We start from the raw sequence: 16,035 nt of genomic DNA on the forward strand, positions 1-16,035 counted from the left end.
AGGAACATGAGCTCCAACAGAAAAGGAAAGTGGGAGACCACGTGGTGCTTTATCACGCCAAGGAGAGGCAGAGATGGCAGCCCAGAACTCCCCAGGGTTCAGGGGCTGTGGCTGGGGACGCACCTCTGGGAGTTACCGGGGCTCACCCCACTCTTCCGGTGGGCAGAGATCCTGGACAGCTGCTAAGGCAGGGGTGGGGGGGGGACGCAAAGGGTGGAGAGAGCTACTTTAGCATGCGCAGTCCTGGGTTTGGTCCCTGGCTCAGAACGACTGCAGCTTAAGGCACCAGGCTTTGAGAAAGCCACCTCTGTCCATCTCGACACACTGAGCTCTGGCTCTGCCAGGGGTCTGGGTCAGATCTGCCAAGAGTGATCGCTGAGCACTGCACCGGGAATTGACTGCATGTGACACCCCCATTCTCACCCCACAAACAACAAAAGCCGGGAAAAAAAATCCACCATCGAAATTTCACCATCTGATCGCACAGTTTGCACCTGGGAAATAACGCACCCCAAGCAGCGACGTAGATGCCAGCAGATACAAAATCTGGATGCCTGAGACCAACTGGAACATTTGTCAAGCAAATCTTTCATGATCAAAGAGGCAAACAGAGTCCCAGCAGGTCAGAGCCCAGAAACAGAATGATTTGCAAACAAAATCATTCCATGCAACAAAGCACTATTATTTTTCTGATTTTCCTATTGTATGTCCAGGCACACAGCTGATCAGGCATTGCACAGTGGCAGAAACAGAATGTGTCTTTCTGAAACCAGAGACAAATCAAAGCTATGCCAACTGCAGATTTTGTCCATGAAAAAGTTCACACGAACTTCAGAAAAGAGCAGGCTGGAGCAAGAGCACAGCAGGAAGGGTGCTTGCCTTGCACGTGGCAGTCCCTGGTTCAATCCCCAGCATCCTATTTGGTCCTCCAAGCACTGCCAGGATAATTCCAGAGTGCAGAGCCAAAAGTAACCCCTGAGCATCGCTGGGTGTAACCCTAAAACAACAACCAAAGGCCTCCCAAAGATTGGTGAAAATGGGGAGGTGTTGGCAGCAAATACGAGGTGAATTGTGGGGTATTTCACCCCATTGTTGCCTGACCCCTCTAAGCAGAGTGGGCCAGGAGCTAAGTTTGGGGTCAGGACACAGTTCCAGTGTCCCTCTGAGAGCTGACATGTTTGCAGTGTCACCCCATCCTCAACTGTACCCCAGACTGTCCCCTTCTGCCGACACCCAGTGGAGACTCACAGATGATCTCTTCATGTGTGAAGCCCAGCACGCGCAGGGACTCCAGCGTCTCCTGGAAGAGCTCGCGCTCCTGGCCCGGCATGGATGCAGGTCCATTGGTGAGGAAGCGGTAGTTCGAGAAGGGTTCCAGGAGCAAGTCAGCTGCGGGTGGGCAGACAGGGTGAGTCAGGCCCCCTGGGAGGCACTGGGGCTCCCCACGGGGGCTCCCAGGCTCCACTTCCCCGCAGGCAGAGGCTGGGGCGTAGCAAACCTCCCACTCCTCATCCCACTCCTACAAAGGCAGGAAAGGCCCTTAGCTGGCGACAGGGCACAGGGGTCCCTGCGTGCAGGAGGCTAGGGGTGACGGGGGGCCCTCCCGGGAGCAGGCGCCTCCCTTTCCGGGATGGAAGGAGCCAGATAAAGGAGCGCGGGGGAGACCGTCGGGCAGGAGCAGAAGCAGGAGGCAGGAGGCGTCTCAGGCAGGAGGGTGGTCGCGGGGGCCACAAAGCCACACACACCAGGACAGTCGGGACCCCCGAGGCGGTGCGAGCCGTGACCAAGCCGGCGTGAGGGCCGAGGAGCCGCCGAAGGAAGCAGCTTCGGGAGAGAAGAGCGCGCGGAGGAGTCGCATGAGCCCACGGCAGAGGGATCCCGTCGGGCGGCAGAGAGGGAACCACAGGGGACAGGGAAGGGGTGGCAGGGCCCGGGAAGCCACGCCCGAATGGAGGATGAACCACGCCCCTTGATCTGGGATAAGCCACGCCCCTGGAGCAAGCTATAAGCCACGCCCCTTAAGGCAGGGAGAAACCAAGCCCCTAGGATCCCGTTGGAAGCCAGGCCCCAGACTCTGGGATAGGCCACGCCCTCGAGCAAGGGGGAAGCCACGCCCACCGGAGCCTGTGGGAAGCCACATCCCGGAGTCTGGGCTAAGCCACGACCCCTGAGTCCCCCAACCCCACCCTCAGCCGGGAGGGGCTCCCGGCACTTACCCTTGAGCTGCTCCCCAGCACCTCCCAGCAGTTGGTAGAAAATGTGGAAGCTACACTCATCCTTGGCCTGGCGGATGGCCCGAGATTTCTCCAGCAGGTCTGAGTGGAGAGGAGTCAAGGAACCACCGCTGGAGGTGGGGGGACCCTCCCCTTCCCCCATCCGCTTGTGTTGCTCTCTCCTCTTCAAAACTGTCCCCAGAAAGAATATTTGGAGTCATTCCCAGCCCAGCCAGTAACTAACTGCCACACACTGGTCTGGTGGACATGATCCCAGCACAACAGTCTTTGCAGGATGCTAAGCCGGATGGCTAAGCTGCTGTAAGTCAGTGCCCCAACCCAGTCTGACTTGAAGTGAAGCACCACCCCCTGGCCCATGATGGAACAATCTGACCATCACTACTCTGCCAGCTTCAGTTCCCCGGATGGGGGCTAGGCCATTGGTTCCTCCCTTTGAGGCATGCTGCTAGTTTCTGGATACCTAAGAGATGGTCAGAACAACTCACTTACCAATCTACTCCTACATCTGTCTATCCCAAGTGAGCCACAATACACAGGACAACCATAACAGCAGAACTCGGGGACCCTCACCCGAGGGAGGGAGTAGAGGGGTGAAGATGCTTGCCTGGTTCAATCCCCAGCACCACACAGTGTCCCCTGAGCACCATCTGGAGTGACCCATGGACTAAACCCCCCTGGGGAGAGGGGAAGCCCGGGAGCGGGGGTGGGGGGGTGGGGGGGGGGAGGAAACCACATCGGGGCAGCTTCCCCTTCCTGTTTAGAAACAGCATCATTCGCAGCACAGGTGACAGTGCAGCAAAGGGAGTGACAGGACAAGGTCTCCAGAGGGTCTCCCCACTGACCATCCCTGTACTGCTCCTGTGGGATCCCCAAGTCATTGTGGCTGGAGGGGGATTCAGGGTGCTGAGTGTGCAGACATGCACCTGAGCAGCTCATCAGAGGTGTCGCTATCAAACGCCCTTCAATCAGGACCTTCCAGGGATGGAAGCACTTTCTTTTTTTCTTTTATTTTGGGGCGGGGGTGGCATGTTGGTGTTCAGTGGTGCCGGGTAGACCATATGTAGTGCCAGGACTTCAAACTGGGGTCGGCTACATGCACAGCAAGAGCCTTACCCCTTTTAACAATCTCTTTGTCACTAAGTGAATTTTGGGGGCGAAGGAGGGGAGGTCCTACCTGGCTATGCTCAGGTCTTACTCCTGGCTCTGTGTTCAGGGGCCACTCCTGGTAGGGCTCCGGGATGATATGTGGACTGGACCCAGACTGGCTGGCTTCGTGCAATTGAGCGCCCAACCCACTGAACTCTTTCAGGTCTCAAGATCGAATTCTTTTTTTTTGGGGGGGGGGTCACACTCTGTGGTGCTCAGGTGCTCACACTCTTAGCTCTGCACTCAGGAATTACTCCTGGTGGAACTTGGGGACTATTTGAGGTGCCAGAGACCGAACCCCAGTCAGCCTGATGCAAGGCATGCGCCCTGCCAGCTGTAGTGTGGCTCTGGTCCTCCAAGATGGAATTCTTCAGTACTCGCCAGGACTAGGCAAGGACTCGCGCCCCCAGCGCCCCCAGGCTCGGCTCCTAGGAGGACAGCAGCCTCCTCCCACATGGAGGCGCTGAGTCCGCCCCCAGGGCCACAGTTCCTCTCAGGGCGCAAGAAAGGATACAGGTCTCGATGTTGGCGCCCACGATGTACCCAGCCACGTCGAAGTTGATGCGGATGAACTTGCCCTGGGCGGGAGGGACGGGGCAGGAGTTCCATTTGGGAACCCTCCCCACACCCCACCTGCACCCCCATCACTGGGGGCCGAGCAGAGGCTCCTGGACACCCAACCCTCCAGGTTCCTTGTCTTTTTCCTTTTGGGGAGCCACACCCAGCTCTGTGCTTGGTGCTCACTCCTGGCCAAGATTCTGATTTCTTCATTCTTTTTTATGTTTTGGGGCCACAACCTGCAGTGCTCGGGACTGACTCCCTAGCTCTGTGCTCAGGAATCACTCTTGGCAGAGCTGGGGGAACTTATGGGGTGCCAGAGATGGAACCCATGTCAGTGTGTGCAAGGCAAATGCCCTCCCATCGCTCCCTTCAATCAGTCAAATTTCCTCATTCTTTACCTGACTCCCAACTCCTCCCTCAGAACCAAGGGTCCAGACCAACAGACCTCCTCCCTCGGACTCAGGGGTTCAGACTCCTGCTCCTCAGCCCTCAGACCCAGAAGTCCAAGCTCCTATCCCTTCTTTCTCAGATCAAGATGTCTGGATCCCCTCCCTCAAACCCAGGGATTCAGGTCCTCATCTCCTGCCCGCTCAGACCCAGGGGTCCTGGCCCCAGGTCTTATCTCTCTGCAGGCCCAGTGCCCTTGCTCACCCCAGCACCCCAGCAGGCCCCACCCCCTCACTCACAAAGCGGGACGAGTTGTCGTTCTTCACAGTCTTAGCGTTGCCAAAGGCCTCTAGGATGGGGTTGGCCTGAAGCAGCTGCCGCTCCAGCTCGCCCTGCAGTGGGAGAGACCGTTGAGCATGAGAACTATGGGGGTCAGAAGGGCGAGGGGCTGGGGTGTCGGGGGCAGGCCGCTCGCCAGCATCCCTGTCCTGCTGGGCCTTCTACCCTGATAGGAACATCTCGGAGGGACACAGGTGAATGACAAACAAGCAGCAGAACCAAACCCCAAAGCGTGCCCTCACACTCGGTGATAGCAGGAAGGTGCCGGCACCAACCCAGGCCCACAGCTCCAGGGCCAGACTGGCTCTTCCTCATGCAGAAAAAGGCCTGCGAGGATCCACACCAGCGACCGGGGTCCCAGGAAGTGGGGGGAGGTCACTCTGCCCACTTGTTGCTGCAGTGAACCCAGGCTCATAAGTGACTTGTGAAACTATAGCATTTTCATGAAGTGAGCATGTTGTGTTTGCCTGGAGACATAGCCCAGGCACCCTGAGGGGGCTCAGGGGCCCAAACCCGGGCCTTATAGGCGTGAGGCCAAGAGTTCGATCCCTAGTGCCGCCCGCATGCACTCGGCATGATGCTGGCAACTCTGTGCCAGTGACTGCTGTCCACACTGCAACTAATGAGTGTCGCCCCTGGGCCGAGCGACAGAACAGCGGGCAGGGCACTTGCTTGGCTTGTGGCCAAACTGGGTTCCATCCCTGGCACCCCATAAGGTTCCCCAAGCCCTGCCTGGAGAGATTCCTGAGCGCAAAGCCAGGAGTCAGCTGTGAGTACCACCAGGTGGAGGCCCCAAAAAGGAGGGTGTTTCCTCCCCCAGCCAGGCTGGTCCGTGGCGGGGCCTCATGGTGAAATTTCCGTACAGTCTCCTCCATGTCTGGGCCAGGCGCACAGCAGGGTCCCAGCAAATGCCAGCCCACGTGTCCACACCTTGTCTGCGCAGCCATAAGCTGTGATGACACCAGGGGTCCCCGCTAGCCTAGGGCTGTCCCAGGGGGACTGTGAAATCGGCCAACATTTCAGGAGGGCCGCACAAGATCTGACAGGGCACAGTGGGCCAAGGTGCATGTCCATGTCTCAGGGAGCAAGTGTCCTGAAGGGCTGGGCAGAACCGGCTGTGGCGCCTGAGTGGGTGGAGCACTGGACAAGGGCTCATGGGACACTGGACTCGCCTCCCACAGAAATGGGGAACACAAGCACTGGGTGAGGGCGCCTCCTTCCTGGGTCCCACCAGGCAGCAGGTAGGGTTGGTCTGTCTGCTGGAGCCCCTGCCCGCTGTGGCCTGCCTGCCCCCTCCCTCCCTCTCTCCCTCCCTCCCTCTCTCCTTTCCTCCTTCCTTCCTTCCTTCCTTCCTTCCTCCCTCCCTCCCTCCCTCCCTTCCTCCCATCCTCCTTCCCTCCCTTCCTTCTTTCCTCCCTCCACACTTAATTGCCTGCAGGGTATCCGACCCTGCCTGAGGTTGGGGTCAGGCCCTGCCCAAACAAGCAGATGACTGTGCCAGGAACACAGAGACTGTAGACACAGTGAGACAGAAGCACGCCGAGGGGAACAGGATGCACACACGTGCACATGAATGTACACATGCACACACATGCACATGTATACACATGCACGCACCCGCACAGACACACTGCATGCACACACGGGCCAACACAGGGTGGCTGTGGGGCACTGAGGCTTGAGGGGCTGCCCGGCTACTCACATAAGACATGGCGCTGGTGGAGTTCTGAGATCACAGGACACGAGACATGGAGGACACGGAGCAGGACGCAGGTACATGGAGTGTGGACAGACAGACACAGGTGAAGGGGTTGGAGGGAGGGCCCTGCTCCATCTGTCCCCGGCGTGCCCAGCAGCAGCTTGGAGGGTGCAGGGCGCACGTGGGCATGCCAGGTTGGCACTCAGACAGCGGCAGGGGCAGCGCCAAGGCCAACAAGGGCAGAGGCAGGTGCCCATGCCTGGGTCCAGCCAGCTGTGCACCCCCAGGGCAGGGACACCCAACAGGGGGCATGAGGGGACACAGAGCTGCACGGGGACTCACCGGGACTCCCGGGTCCTTCCTGCCCTTGGGGGACGATGCTACATGGGCCAGGTACTGGATCACCTTCTTGGTGTTTTCTGTCTTCCCTGCCCCAGACTCCCCGCTGCAGGGGTGGGAGACAGGAAGATGTGAAGGGGTCTGCCTTGCCACCAGGTCACCTTGTCCCACTCCAAGCAGAGTCACAGCTGGCCCAATTCCTCCGGGAAGTCCTCCTGATTACTCACGTGCAGAGAATGGACTGGTCCTCACGATCTGTAGGGGAGGGAAGGGTGGCACGTCACCCGGGGGGTGCTCTTCAGGGGACCCCCTCATGCCGGGCCCCCCATCCCAGACCGTTCCCGAAAGGTAAGGAAAAGCTGTCGTCTAGATCCATGAGGCCACCATCCCTACCTGCACTCCCCCCCCCCCCCCCGCCTCCGCCTGAGGCTGCTGTGTAACCTTGGGAAAGTAGCCACCTCTCTCTGAGCCTTGTTCCTCACCCAGTAAACCTCAACCCGACAGAACAGGATTTGTACCACAGGCCTTAGCTAGTGCCTGGCTGGGGGCTTGTGACATCCAGGACCCCAGAGTGAGGGCCGGGATCCTGGGCTCAACCCCTGGCACAAGGCAGGCAGCCACCCCCACAGGCTTTGGTCTCGAGGACCTCTGAACTCTCTGAGTTCAAACTATGCGCCGAGGTGGTTTGCAGCCCCACTTTCAGCAGGGGAAATTGTGGCACGGAGTCCCAGCCAGGCTGAGCGGGGGCTGGGCTCTGAGTCTATATCCAGTGGCACCAACCCAGGCTGCTCTCCCTGAGGTGCTCCTGAGTCCAGTTCTTCTTGCCTTCAGCTTCCACCTCCAGCTCCTCCGCTCAAGGTCCGCCAGCCTGCACGTGGCTCTGCCCAGCCCTTCCCAGTCTCGCTGCCCCTCTCTCTCTCTCCACATCACCCTCATCCTGGTCCCGCCATAGGTCCTTTGGCCAGTACATGCTTTCCTAGTCTTGGGCATTGAGCAGAAACATCACCCCTTCCAAGAATCCTTCCTGACCCTCAGCACTCGGTTGCTCCTTAGTTTTTTTGACCAGGGTTTCTCAGCGATGGATGGCCCCATGTGGTGGGGGCTGTGCTGGGTGGGAGGATGCCTTTTGGGACTCCCCCCCTGCCCCAGGCCCGGCCACTTATGGAATCAGCTGCAGTGGTTTTGTCTTTTTGTTTTGTTTGATAATTTTGGGGCCACACCAGGCAATGCTCAGCTTGACTCCTGGCTCTGCACTCAGGAATTACTCCTGTGGGAGACCCTATGGGATGCCGGGGATCGAATCTGGGTTGGTTGCATGCAAGACAAAATGCCCTCCCTGCTGTTCTATTACTCTAGTCAAAATAGAGATTTTATGTCAAATTGGGAAGGACATAATTGTGTGCTGCAACTGTTCTGTGAAGCATTTTCCCTTCTTCCTTCCGGTCATAGCCAGCTGTGCTCAGGGGTGCAGGGCCTGACTCTGACTCCCATAGGCAAAGCTCCAGCTCCCTAAGTTCTCTCTGGGCCAGCGTGAAGCTTTTTTAAAAAACTGTGCTGGCACCACTTCCAACAGGGCATGCTGATTAATTAGGCCAGGAAATCTGGTCACTCTTGTCTGTCAGTCTCCAGGACGTGCACTGGGGTCTGAGTCTATGCCCCTGTATCTGGCACCTGGAGGTGGTCAGGGGGAGTTTGTGGAAGGGGTTTTGTGTCCAGCCTGCAAGTGATTACTGAGCTCTGCCCTCTGCCCAGCAGGTGAGCCCCCAGGCTGCCAATCACCGTCCCAGCAGTCCTGGGCCCGCTTTTATCTGATATCTAGTCCTTTCTACATAGATCATGCTCTCGGGTCTGTGAATGTCACACACCCTGCACAAGGTGACACGCTGTTGGGGACAGGCTTGAAGTTGGTTGAGTGAATTACAACTAGTTTGGTGGTGGTTTATTTGTTCCCTTTTACAGTGGGGACACTGGGGCTGGAGAGACAGTACATTCTAACATTGTCTGGAAGATCAACCAGGGGCAGGGGGAGGGGCGGTGGTCCCCCTGTGCAGTGTGCAACCTGCACAGCTGAACAGAGCGACCCACCATCTAAGGGGCTGCTGCTCCCCGCGCCCTGGGATCAGGATCCACAACCAGGTGGAAGGAATGAATGCCTGAGGGATCAGCACCTCGAGAGATGCTCTTGCAGATGCCAGGCACCCCAGATTCCCTAGTGTCGAGGAAGTGAGGAACATGGCACAGGGACGAGAGAAGTTTGGGTCGGGGTCCCAGCGTCTGCCCTGCACCTGCTGCCCAGCCTCAAGTCCCACTCACCCTGGAGCATGCTGCGGTAGGCGCCCTCAGTCACTGCATACACGTGTGGCGGCACTTCATGGCGCTTCTTGCCCCGGTACATCTCCACAATGGCCTCGGTGTAGATGGGGAGCTGCTTGTAGGGGTTGATGACCACACAGAAGAGGCCAGAGTAGGTCTGCAGTGGGCAAAAAGAGAAAAGTACGCCTGCGGCCCTGGATGGTCACACAGGTCACACACTGCACAAGATGGTGCTCTTCACAGCACAACCACAGCGTCCTTGGGAACATTTGCTCCCGATACTTTCGGGCTGATGGGAGGCAGGAACTGGACTCACTGTGCAGCAGTGATGTATGAATGAGGAGTCACCCTCCAAAGGGAAACCTACTAGCCTCAGCCTGTCACCTGCCTGGCTCACACAAGCACGGGATGACAAAGTGAAGTTCACGTGAGCTGGAGCCCGGAGCCTCAGTGAGCCGGCAGGTTTTGGGAAGCACGGGGCAGGGGGTTCAGATTCAGAACCCCAGCACCCCGCCAAGTTAATGCGGAGGGGAGAATCATGAGCAGTGGAAGGGGGGAGGGGCGCCTCATTCATGCTGCCTTGAATCCTACCAGGATCCGTTCAGGAGGGGCTCGAAATCCCTGCAGTCACTGAAACAGGACACTTTTTTTTTTTTGGCAGAGCAGGGTGTGGAGGTGCTATGTTTTGGGGGGGTCACATCTGGCAGTGCTCAGGGTCTGTCTGTGCCTGGGGATCAGTCCTGGCAGTGCTCGGGGGACACTCTGGGATGCCAGGGATGGAATATGGGTCAGCCTCATGCTAGGCCAGTGCCCTCTCCACTGTCCTATCACTCAGGCCTCAAACAGGACAAGCTTGTCAGAGGTCCTGCTGCTCCATTCACACTCCAGGGGCATGAAATAAAGATGTTGTGTGTGTGTGTGTATCCAAGTTACACATCACAATTCAGCTGCCCTGAATTCAGTGTGTCACATACACACACACACTCACACACACATACACACCAGGGGCCTGGGATTCAGGACCTTGTAGTCTACACTGCTGCATCAGACACTAGAGGACAGTCTACTCCCATGGTGTCAGATTAGAGGATGGTCTACACCCTCAGTGTCAGACACTAGAGGATGATCAACACCCTCAGTGTCAGACTAGAGGACGGTCTACACCCTCCGTGTCAGACACTAGAGGACGGTCTACACCCGTGGCATCAGACTAGAGGATGGTCTACACTCACATTATCAGACTCTTGGGACTCCTAGAGGCCAGACAGCTGGAGGGGTAGCTGGTGGCCTGTGAAAGCACCCAAAGGGCAACAGACCAGTTAGAATCTAAGGCAGCTACTTAGCTGGTGGCGTGGGAGGGGGCATGCCAGGGCTGCTGAGCCCCCAGTTTGCTGGCGCAGAGCAGGGTGTGTCCCCGGCTGGCTGCCCGGCTTCCCCGGTGCCAACCTTTTAACGGTGGAGGGAGGGTGGGTGGCCAGCCCAGAGCCGAACAACCGGTTTGCTGGGTATCTGCCCTCCCTTTCTGGGGGAGCTCTGTTGGGCTCCTGGAGGGCGGGGCAGCCAGACCACATTCCCTGGGAGGGTATCTCATGGCTGTGGGCACCCTGGAGGAGGGGGAGCCCCCTCCCCACAGCTCACACACCCCGACCCCCACCCCGTTGCAAAGCCTGGTTGCCAAGGCCAGGGCGGGGCTTGGGAAGGGGCAGAAGCTGGTGGACTCAGAGGAGGCTGGGGAGAGCTGAGTGTCAGGACCCACACTGGGCTCCTCCCTCCAGAGTTTCCAACTTGAGAAGCTGAAGGTCACATGGGCTAAGGGGGGGGGGGCAAGAGCCGAGCTGCGGTGCAGAGGCGGGTTATCTGCTTAGGTGGCACCTCCATGCCACCCAGAAAATGGGCTTTGAACCCCAACATGGGCCCAAGGCCCAGGGAACCTAGGTGACTGCTTGACTCTCAGCTGGCTACGGGTCCGATGCTGGGAATTGTAGGGTCCCAGCACAGCTGGGTGAGGCCTCTGAAGCGAATAAGGGAAAGGAGTTTGGAGGCCACCCTAGTAGATTCTGAGAGCTGGGTGGGGCAATGGGCCTTTCTGTGCCCCAAGTTGCATGCAGGACACACAGGGGTCCCTCTGTCGTGGCATCTGCAGGGAGGGAACCCAGACTGAGTCTGCTGAGGACCAAGCGCCTTGGCGGCCGGGACTGGTCTTCTGGGCTCTCAACCTGCGCCACCCACCAGGTGTCTCTGCCTTCCAGCTGCAACAGCTCAACTGGGAAATGGGCTGAGGCCCACAGGGACACCCACATGTCCTGGGCACTGCCAGAGCTGCCAGGTTTGATGATCTCTGTGCGCAAGGGGCCCTGTGGCCAGCTCGGGGGAATGCCCAGAGGCAGCCCCATGGTACTGCGCCGCCTAGGGGGACCCCCACTGGACATGCAGTGCAGAGGGAGCACTTTATAGGACCACCAGGTGCGTGCTGTGGAACATAGCCTCCTGGCCAGAAAGACAAAATGTAGGGGACGAAGCCTGTCGCAGGTTCTATCCTCAGCCCTGCGTAGTCCCCTGAGCCCTGCAGGAGGGATCGCTCAGCACAGAGCCAGGAGGCAGCCCGAGCATGCTGGGTGTGGCCCCAAAACCCAAAAGCAAAAGCGCCCTGTCCAAGAGAAAGCAGGCACTCCCTCCCTGATGATTATTAGCATTAATTAACCCATGGGACCGCCCATGGGCGTTTCCAGAATCTTCCATCTCACTTCCATTAGACTAGCCATAACACCTTAGAATTTCTGCAATAACCCTCCTCCTGTAGCAGCAGAGCAGGGGTGCAAAGTCGAAGTCTGGGTTCAACCACCCAGTTCAGCGGGGTGCTGGGAAGATTTGGAGTGTCTGTTAAAAGGCCAAGGTGGGGGGGCGGGAAGAAAGGGAGGTGGGGAGAAAGAGAGGAAGGGAGAGGGAGAGAGAGAGGAGAGGGAGAGGAAGGGAGAGGGAGAAGGACAGAGAGGAAGAAGGACAGAGAGGGAGAAGGAGGAGGAGGGAGAGGGAGAGAGGGAGAGAGAGGGAGAGAAAGGAGAAAGGGAGAGAGAAAAAAGTGTCTGTCACTGTGGCAGGCTGGGGGTGGGCAGGTAACTGGGGACACAGGTGGTGGCAGTGTGGCAGGTGGGCTGAGTGAGGGTGCTGGGATACTATGACTGAAATCTGATCATGAGCAACTTTGTAACTGTATCTCACAGTGATTCAATAAAAATTTTTTTTTTCAAATAATAATCCCTTAAACATAAGACAAACTGAAAGACCAAAGGGAGTGCCCAGAGGAGAGTGAGTGCCCGCTATCGCCTGACCTCTGCTCTGCAGACAAGCAGGGACTGACCTGGTGACCTCACCAACACAGCTCCAAGTATGTGAGAAGTCAGAGGGGAGAGACTTAGAGCCAGGGGGCCCTCCATCAGGGCCCCCTATGTCTGTCTGCCAAGCTGCCAGCCCGCGGCCACCTCCTGACCTCTAAGGCCTGCTGCCGGCTCTGTGCTCCCAACACTGCCAGTTTGTTCTGTTTTGAATGAAGCTAATGATGTAGCTCCTTTCTGGGGGGGAGGTAGGGTTGGAGCAAAACCCAGCAAGACTCAGGGGTGATTTCTGGCTCTGAGCCCTAGGACCGGTCATGGCGAAGCTTTGGGGACTCTACACGGAGCTGAGGATTTGAGCCAGAGACAGGTGCTGAGTGCTGCAGAGTATTTTGTAGTTCCGTGTTGTTGGGGTACACACCCAGAAGTACGTAGTCTTACCCCACCCAGACTCTGTTCAGTGATCACTCCCAATGGGGCTCTCGGGACTCTCTGGGATGCTGGGGAAGGAACGCAGGTCAGCCGTGCTGTACTCTTTCTCCAGTCCCTCAGTATGGTTTCATGTTTTGAGCGTTGTTGTTGTTTTTTAAGTTTTTGGGCCACACCTGGTGGTGCTCAGGGCTTACTCCTGGCTCTGTGCTCAGGAATCACTTCTGGTGGTGCTTGGGAGGACAATATGGGGTGCTGGGGATCAAACCCAGGTTGGCTGTGCGCAAGGCAAATGCCTGCCCTGCAGTACATCGCTCCAGCCTTGCAGTAACATTTTAATTGTTGCGTCTGGCTGGAACGATAGTACAGCAGGCAAGGCAATTGCCTGCATGTGGCCGGCCAGGGTTCCATCTCCAGCACCCCATACCTGAGCACCGTGGGGGGTGGTCCCAAAACCAAATAATAATAAAAATAATTGTCTCCTCTCCTCTTCACTGCTTTGGGGAACAAGGGACCATGCCTTGAGGCACTCACAGGACCATTTATGGTGCCAGGGATTGGAACTGGGCCGCAGCCACGTGAGTTGCATGCAAGGCCTCCTTGCGCTATGTTTGCTTGAACTAAATAAAACTATTTATTCCAATGTTTTATTATTCTTATTTAGGATTTTTTTTTCTTTTGGAGGGTGGGTTTTGAGCCACACTTGGCAGTGCTCAGGGCTTACTCCTGGCTCTGTGCTCAGGGATCACTCCAGACCATGTTAGCAATGAAAACCAGGGTCATCCATGTACCAGACAAGCACCATAACCTCTGTCCCCAGCCTCCCATTCAAGCTTTCTAATATATAAAACTTGATGACTCCTGGGGCCAGAGCCATAGTACAGCTGGGAGGGCACTTGCCTTGCGCGTGGCCAACCCTGGTTCCATCCCCAGCACCCAATAGGGTCTCCTGAACTTACCTGGAGTGATTCCTAAGTGCAGAGCCAAGAATAAGCCCTAAACATCGCTGGCTGAGTTCCAAAAACAAACAAACACCCTGCCCGGTTCCTTTTATGTTGGGTATTTTACGGTTGCTTATTTTTGTTTTTCATTACCCCTAAGCTGCGGTTTAGAATATGACTCTGGGGCCAGCAATCTGGATTTGAATCCCCTGTAACTCCATGGCTGTGACCTGGGCCCAAGACACTTCACATTCCTGAAGGTCACAAGAGTCTCCAGTCAGGAGCCTGCCCCTGGCCTCCAGGGAAGCGCCTGGCACTTCACAAGTGCTGGATAAATATTTGCTGGTCGCCCCTTATTATTATTCCCCATTATTGTTGACATTCCTTGTCTGTCTCTCTAATCCTGTTTGCTCTCACTAGTCCTATGGCTGCCCTGGGAGGGTAAAAAGGTGCTCAAGGCTGGCTGCACCCCAGAGGGCCTGAGCCCAGTGGGGCCAGGGTGGGGCTCAGCGGTTGGTATTTTCGTGGGAAAAAAAAAATTCCCCCTGACACGTGGAGGCTGGACTCCGAGCAGCTGTGTTGGCTGCAAAGATGAAAAAATGGCCAGGGAGGTCTGAGGGCTGAGCAAGGCCAGACTCACTGCGCCAGCCGCACCCTATCAGTCACAGCAAAGAGGCAGGGCCAGAAGGCCCCACCAGGTGACCGGTCACTTGCCCTGGGCATCTCCAGGTGTGACCCCAAAACAGCAACGTCAAAATAGAAATGTACGGAGACCATGTTCTTTTCGAAGACTTAGTTCCACAGCTTCTGCTTGTGTTACAGCTCTCTCCGCCTCAGTTTTCCCACGATGCCGCCTGGTTTCAGGGGCAGTAGGGGGATGTGCAAGGCCTTCCTCAGTTGGCTGGGACCTCCCAGCCAGGTCTGGACCCCGCAGGATGATCCTTCCAAGTTACTGCTGCAAAAGCACCACCCTCCCTCCCGCTCTCCGATGCATCTAATTTGCAGGTGCAGAATTTTTTGACATTTTTGGGCCAGAGAGATAGGACAGTGGGGAGGGTGCTGCCTTGCACGAGGCTGACCTGGGTTCCATCCACAGCACCCCATAGGGTTACCCGAGCACTGCTAGGAATGATCCCTGAGCACTGTGCAGAGAGCCAGCTCTGAGCACTGCCGGGTGTGTCTTCCAAACCCAAAAAATATAAATATCTTTCAATAATCATGATGAAGTCTTGCAACGCAGTGCAGGGAAGGTCCCCGCGGTGAGACCCGAGGTCTTGATCAAGGGCTTGGGGTGTGTGTCTTGCACTCGGGGTGCTGCCCCCCTACTTACGTAGATGAGGCCCGAGTAGTAGCGTTCCCGGAGGTTGTGCAGCACGGACGCCTCGTTGAGGCATGTCAGCTCGGCCATGTCCTCCGCCTTGCTGAACTTGGGCGGGTTCATGCGCTGGATCTGGTCGCGGGGCAGCCGCAGCCGCCGCCCGCTCTCTGCCAGCTCCACCTCGGCCTCCTCCTCACCCTCCTCGCGCAGCGCTGCCGCCTCGAAGCCATGCAGCTCAGACGGCACCCACACCAGGCGCCGCGCCGTCCACTCCACCTGCGGGGAGGTGCTCGTGCCACTGGGCCCGCCGCCCAGCCCAGAGCCACGGGGTGTGAACAGGAAGGGCTGGGCGGCCTCGGGCACGGGCCCTGGCCTGGGGGGCACCTTCCTGCCGGGCACTGTCATAGTAGCAGCAGCCATGTCTGTAGAAGGGGAGACAAGGAGAAGTGGTAAGGTGGGGTGCTCTCTTCCTCCCTTCCCCAGAAACCCTGTTGGGGGCAGGGGATGTGGTTATTTCCAACTGATGGTGCTGGGAATTGAACCCAGGGCCTTACACCTGTAAGGCCTGGATTTGAGACCTGGGTCACCTGCTCCAGAACCAAAATGAATGAGAAGGCCAGAGCGATCGGACAGCAGGGAGAGCAGCTGTCTTGCATGTGGCCAACCTGGATTTGGTCCCCAGCATCCCATATGGTCCCCCGAGCACCGCCAGGAGTAATTCCTGAGTGCAGAGCCAGGAGTAGCCCCTGAGCACTGCTGGGTGTGGTCCCAAAACAACAACAACAATTTTTTTTAAGTGAATGAGAGTCCTTGTACTCATTCCATTCATTCATCTGTTCATGCATTCATTCCGTAATGATTTCATCAGCCTGCGGCCATCCAGACCTAAAGGCTGGAAAAATACCCCTGTCTTCTTCAGTAGTTTGTATTCCAGTCCGAGCTGCCACCCCATGCCCAAACCTGCACCCCTCGAACATGCAGCCCCACCTCCACATGGCTA

General features: G+C 57.4%; 1 protein-coding gene across 3 annotated transcripts in view; it reads right to left on the reverse strand.

Annotated features, from left to right (window-relative positions):
- MYH14 (myosin heavy chain 14) overlaps nucleotides 1-15,455 on the reverse strand; it is a 56,469-nt gene extending 41,014 nt beyond the window's left edge. For 2 of the 3 annotated variants that reach the window (XM_056135932.1, XM_056135931.1), the window contains exons 1-9: nucleotides 15,048-15,455; nucleotides 9,019-9,175; nucleotides 6,933-6,960; nucleotides 6,709-6,811; nucleotides 6,370-6,393; nucleotides 4,628-4,720; nucleotides 3,895-3,958; nucleotides 2,217-2,315; nucleotides 1,249-1,389 (exon numbers count right to left, since the gene is read on the reverse strand). In XM_056135932.1, coding sequence (XP_055991907.1) covers nucleotides 1,249-1,389; nucleotides 2,217-2,315; nucleotides 3,895-3,958; nucleotides 4,628-4,720; nucleotides 6,370-6,393; nucleotides 6,709-6,811; nucleotides 6,933-6,960; nucleotides 9,019-9,175; nucleotides 15,048-15,455 — 1,117 coding nt within the window. The remainder of the gene's footprint in view (nucleotides 1-1,248; nucleotides 1,390-2,216; nucleotides 2,316-3,894; nucleotides 3,959-4,627; nucleotides 4,721-6,369; nucleotides 6,394-6,708; nucleotides 6,812-6,932; nucleotides 6,961-9,018; nucleotides 9,176-15,047) is intronic. The other variant, XM_056135933.1, reaches the window with a different exon arrangement.
- Between the last annotated feature and the right edge of the window lie 580 nt (nucleotides 15,456-16,035).

The sequence above is a fragment of the Sorex fumeus genome, unplaced genomic scaffold, assembly GCF_029834395.1.
Source record: "Sorex fumeus unplaced genomic scaffold, SorFum_2.1 ptg000122l, whole genome shotgun sequence".
Taxonomy (NCBI): Eukaryota; Metazoa; Chordata; class Mammalia; order Eulipotyphla; family Soricidae; genus Sorex; species Sorex fumeus.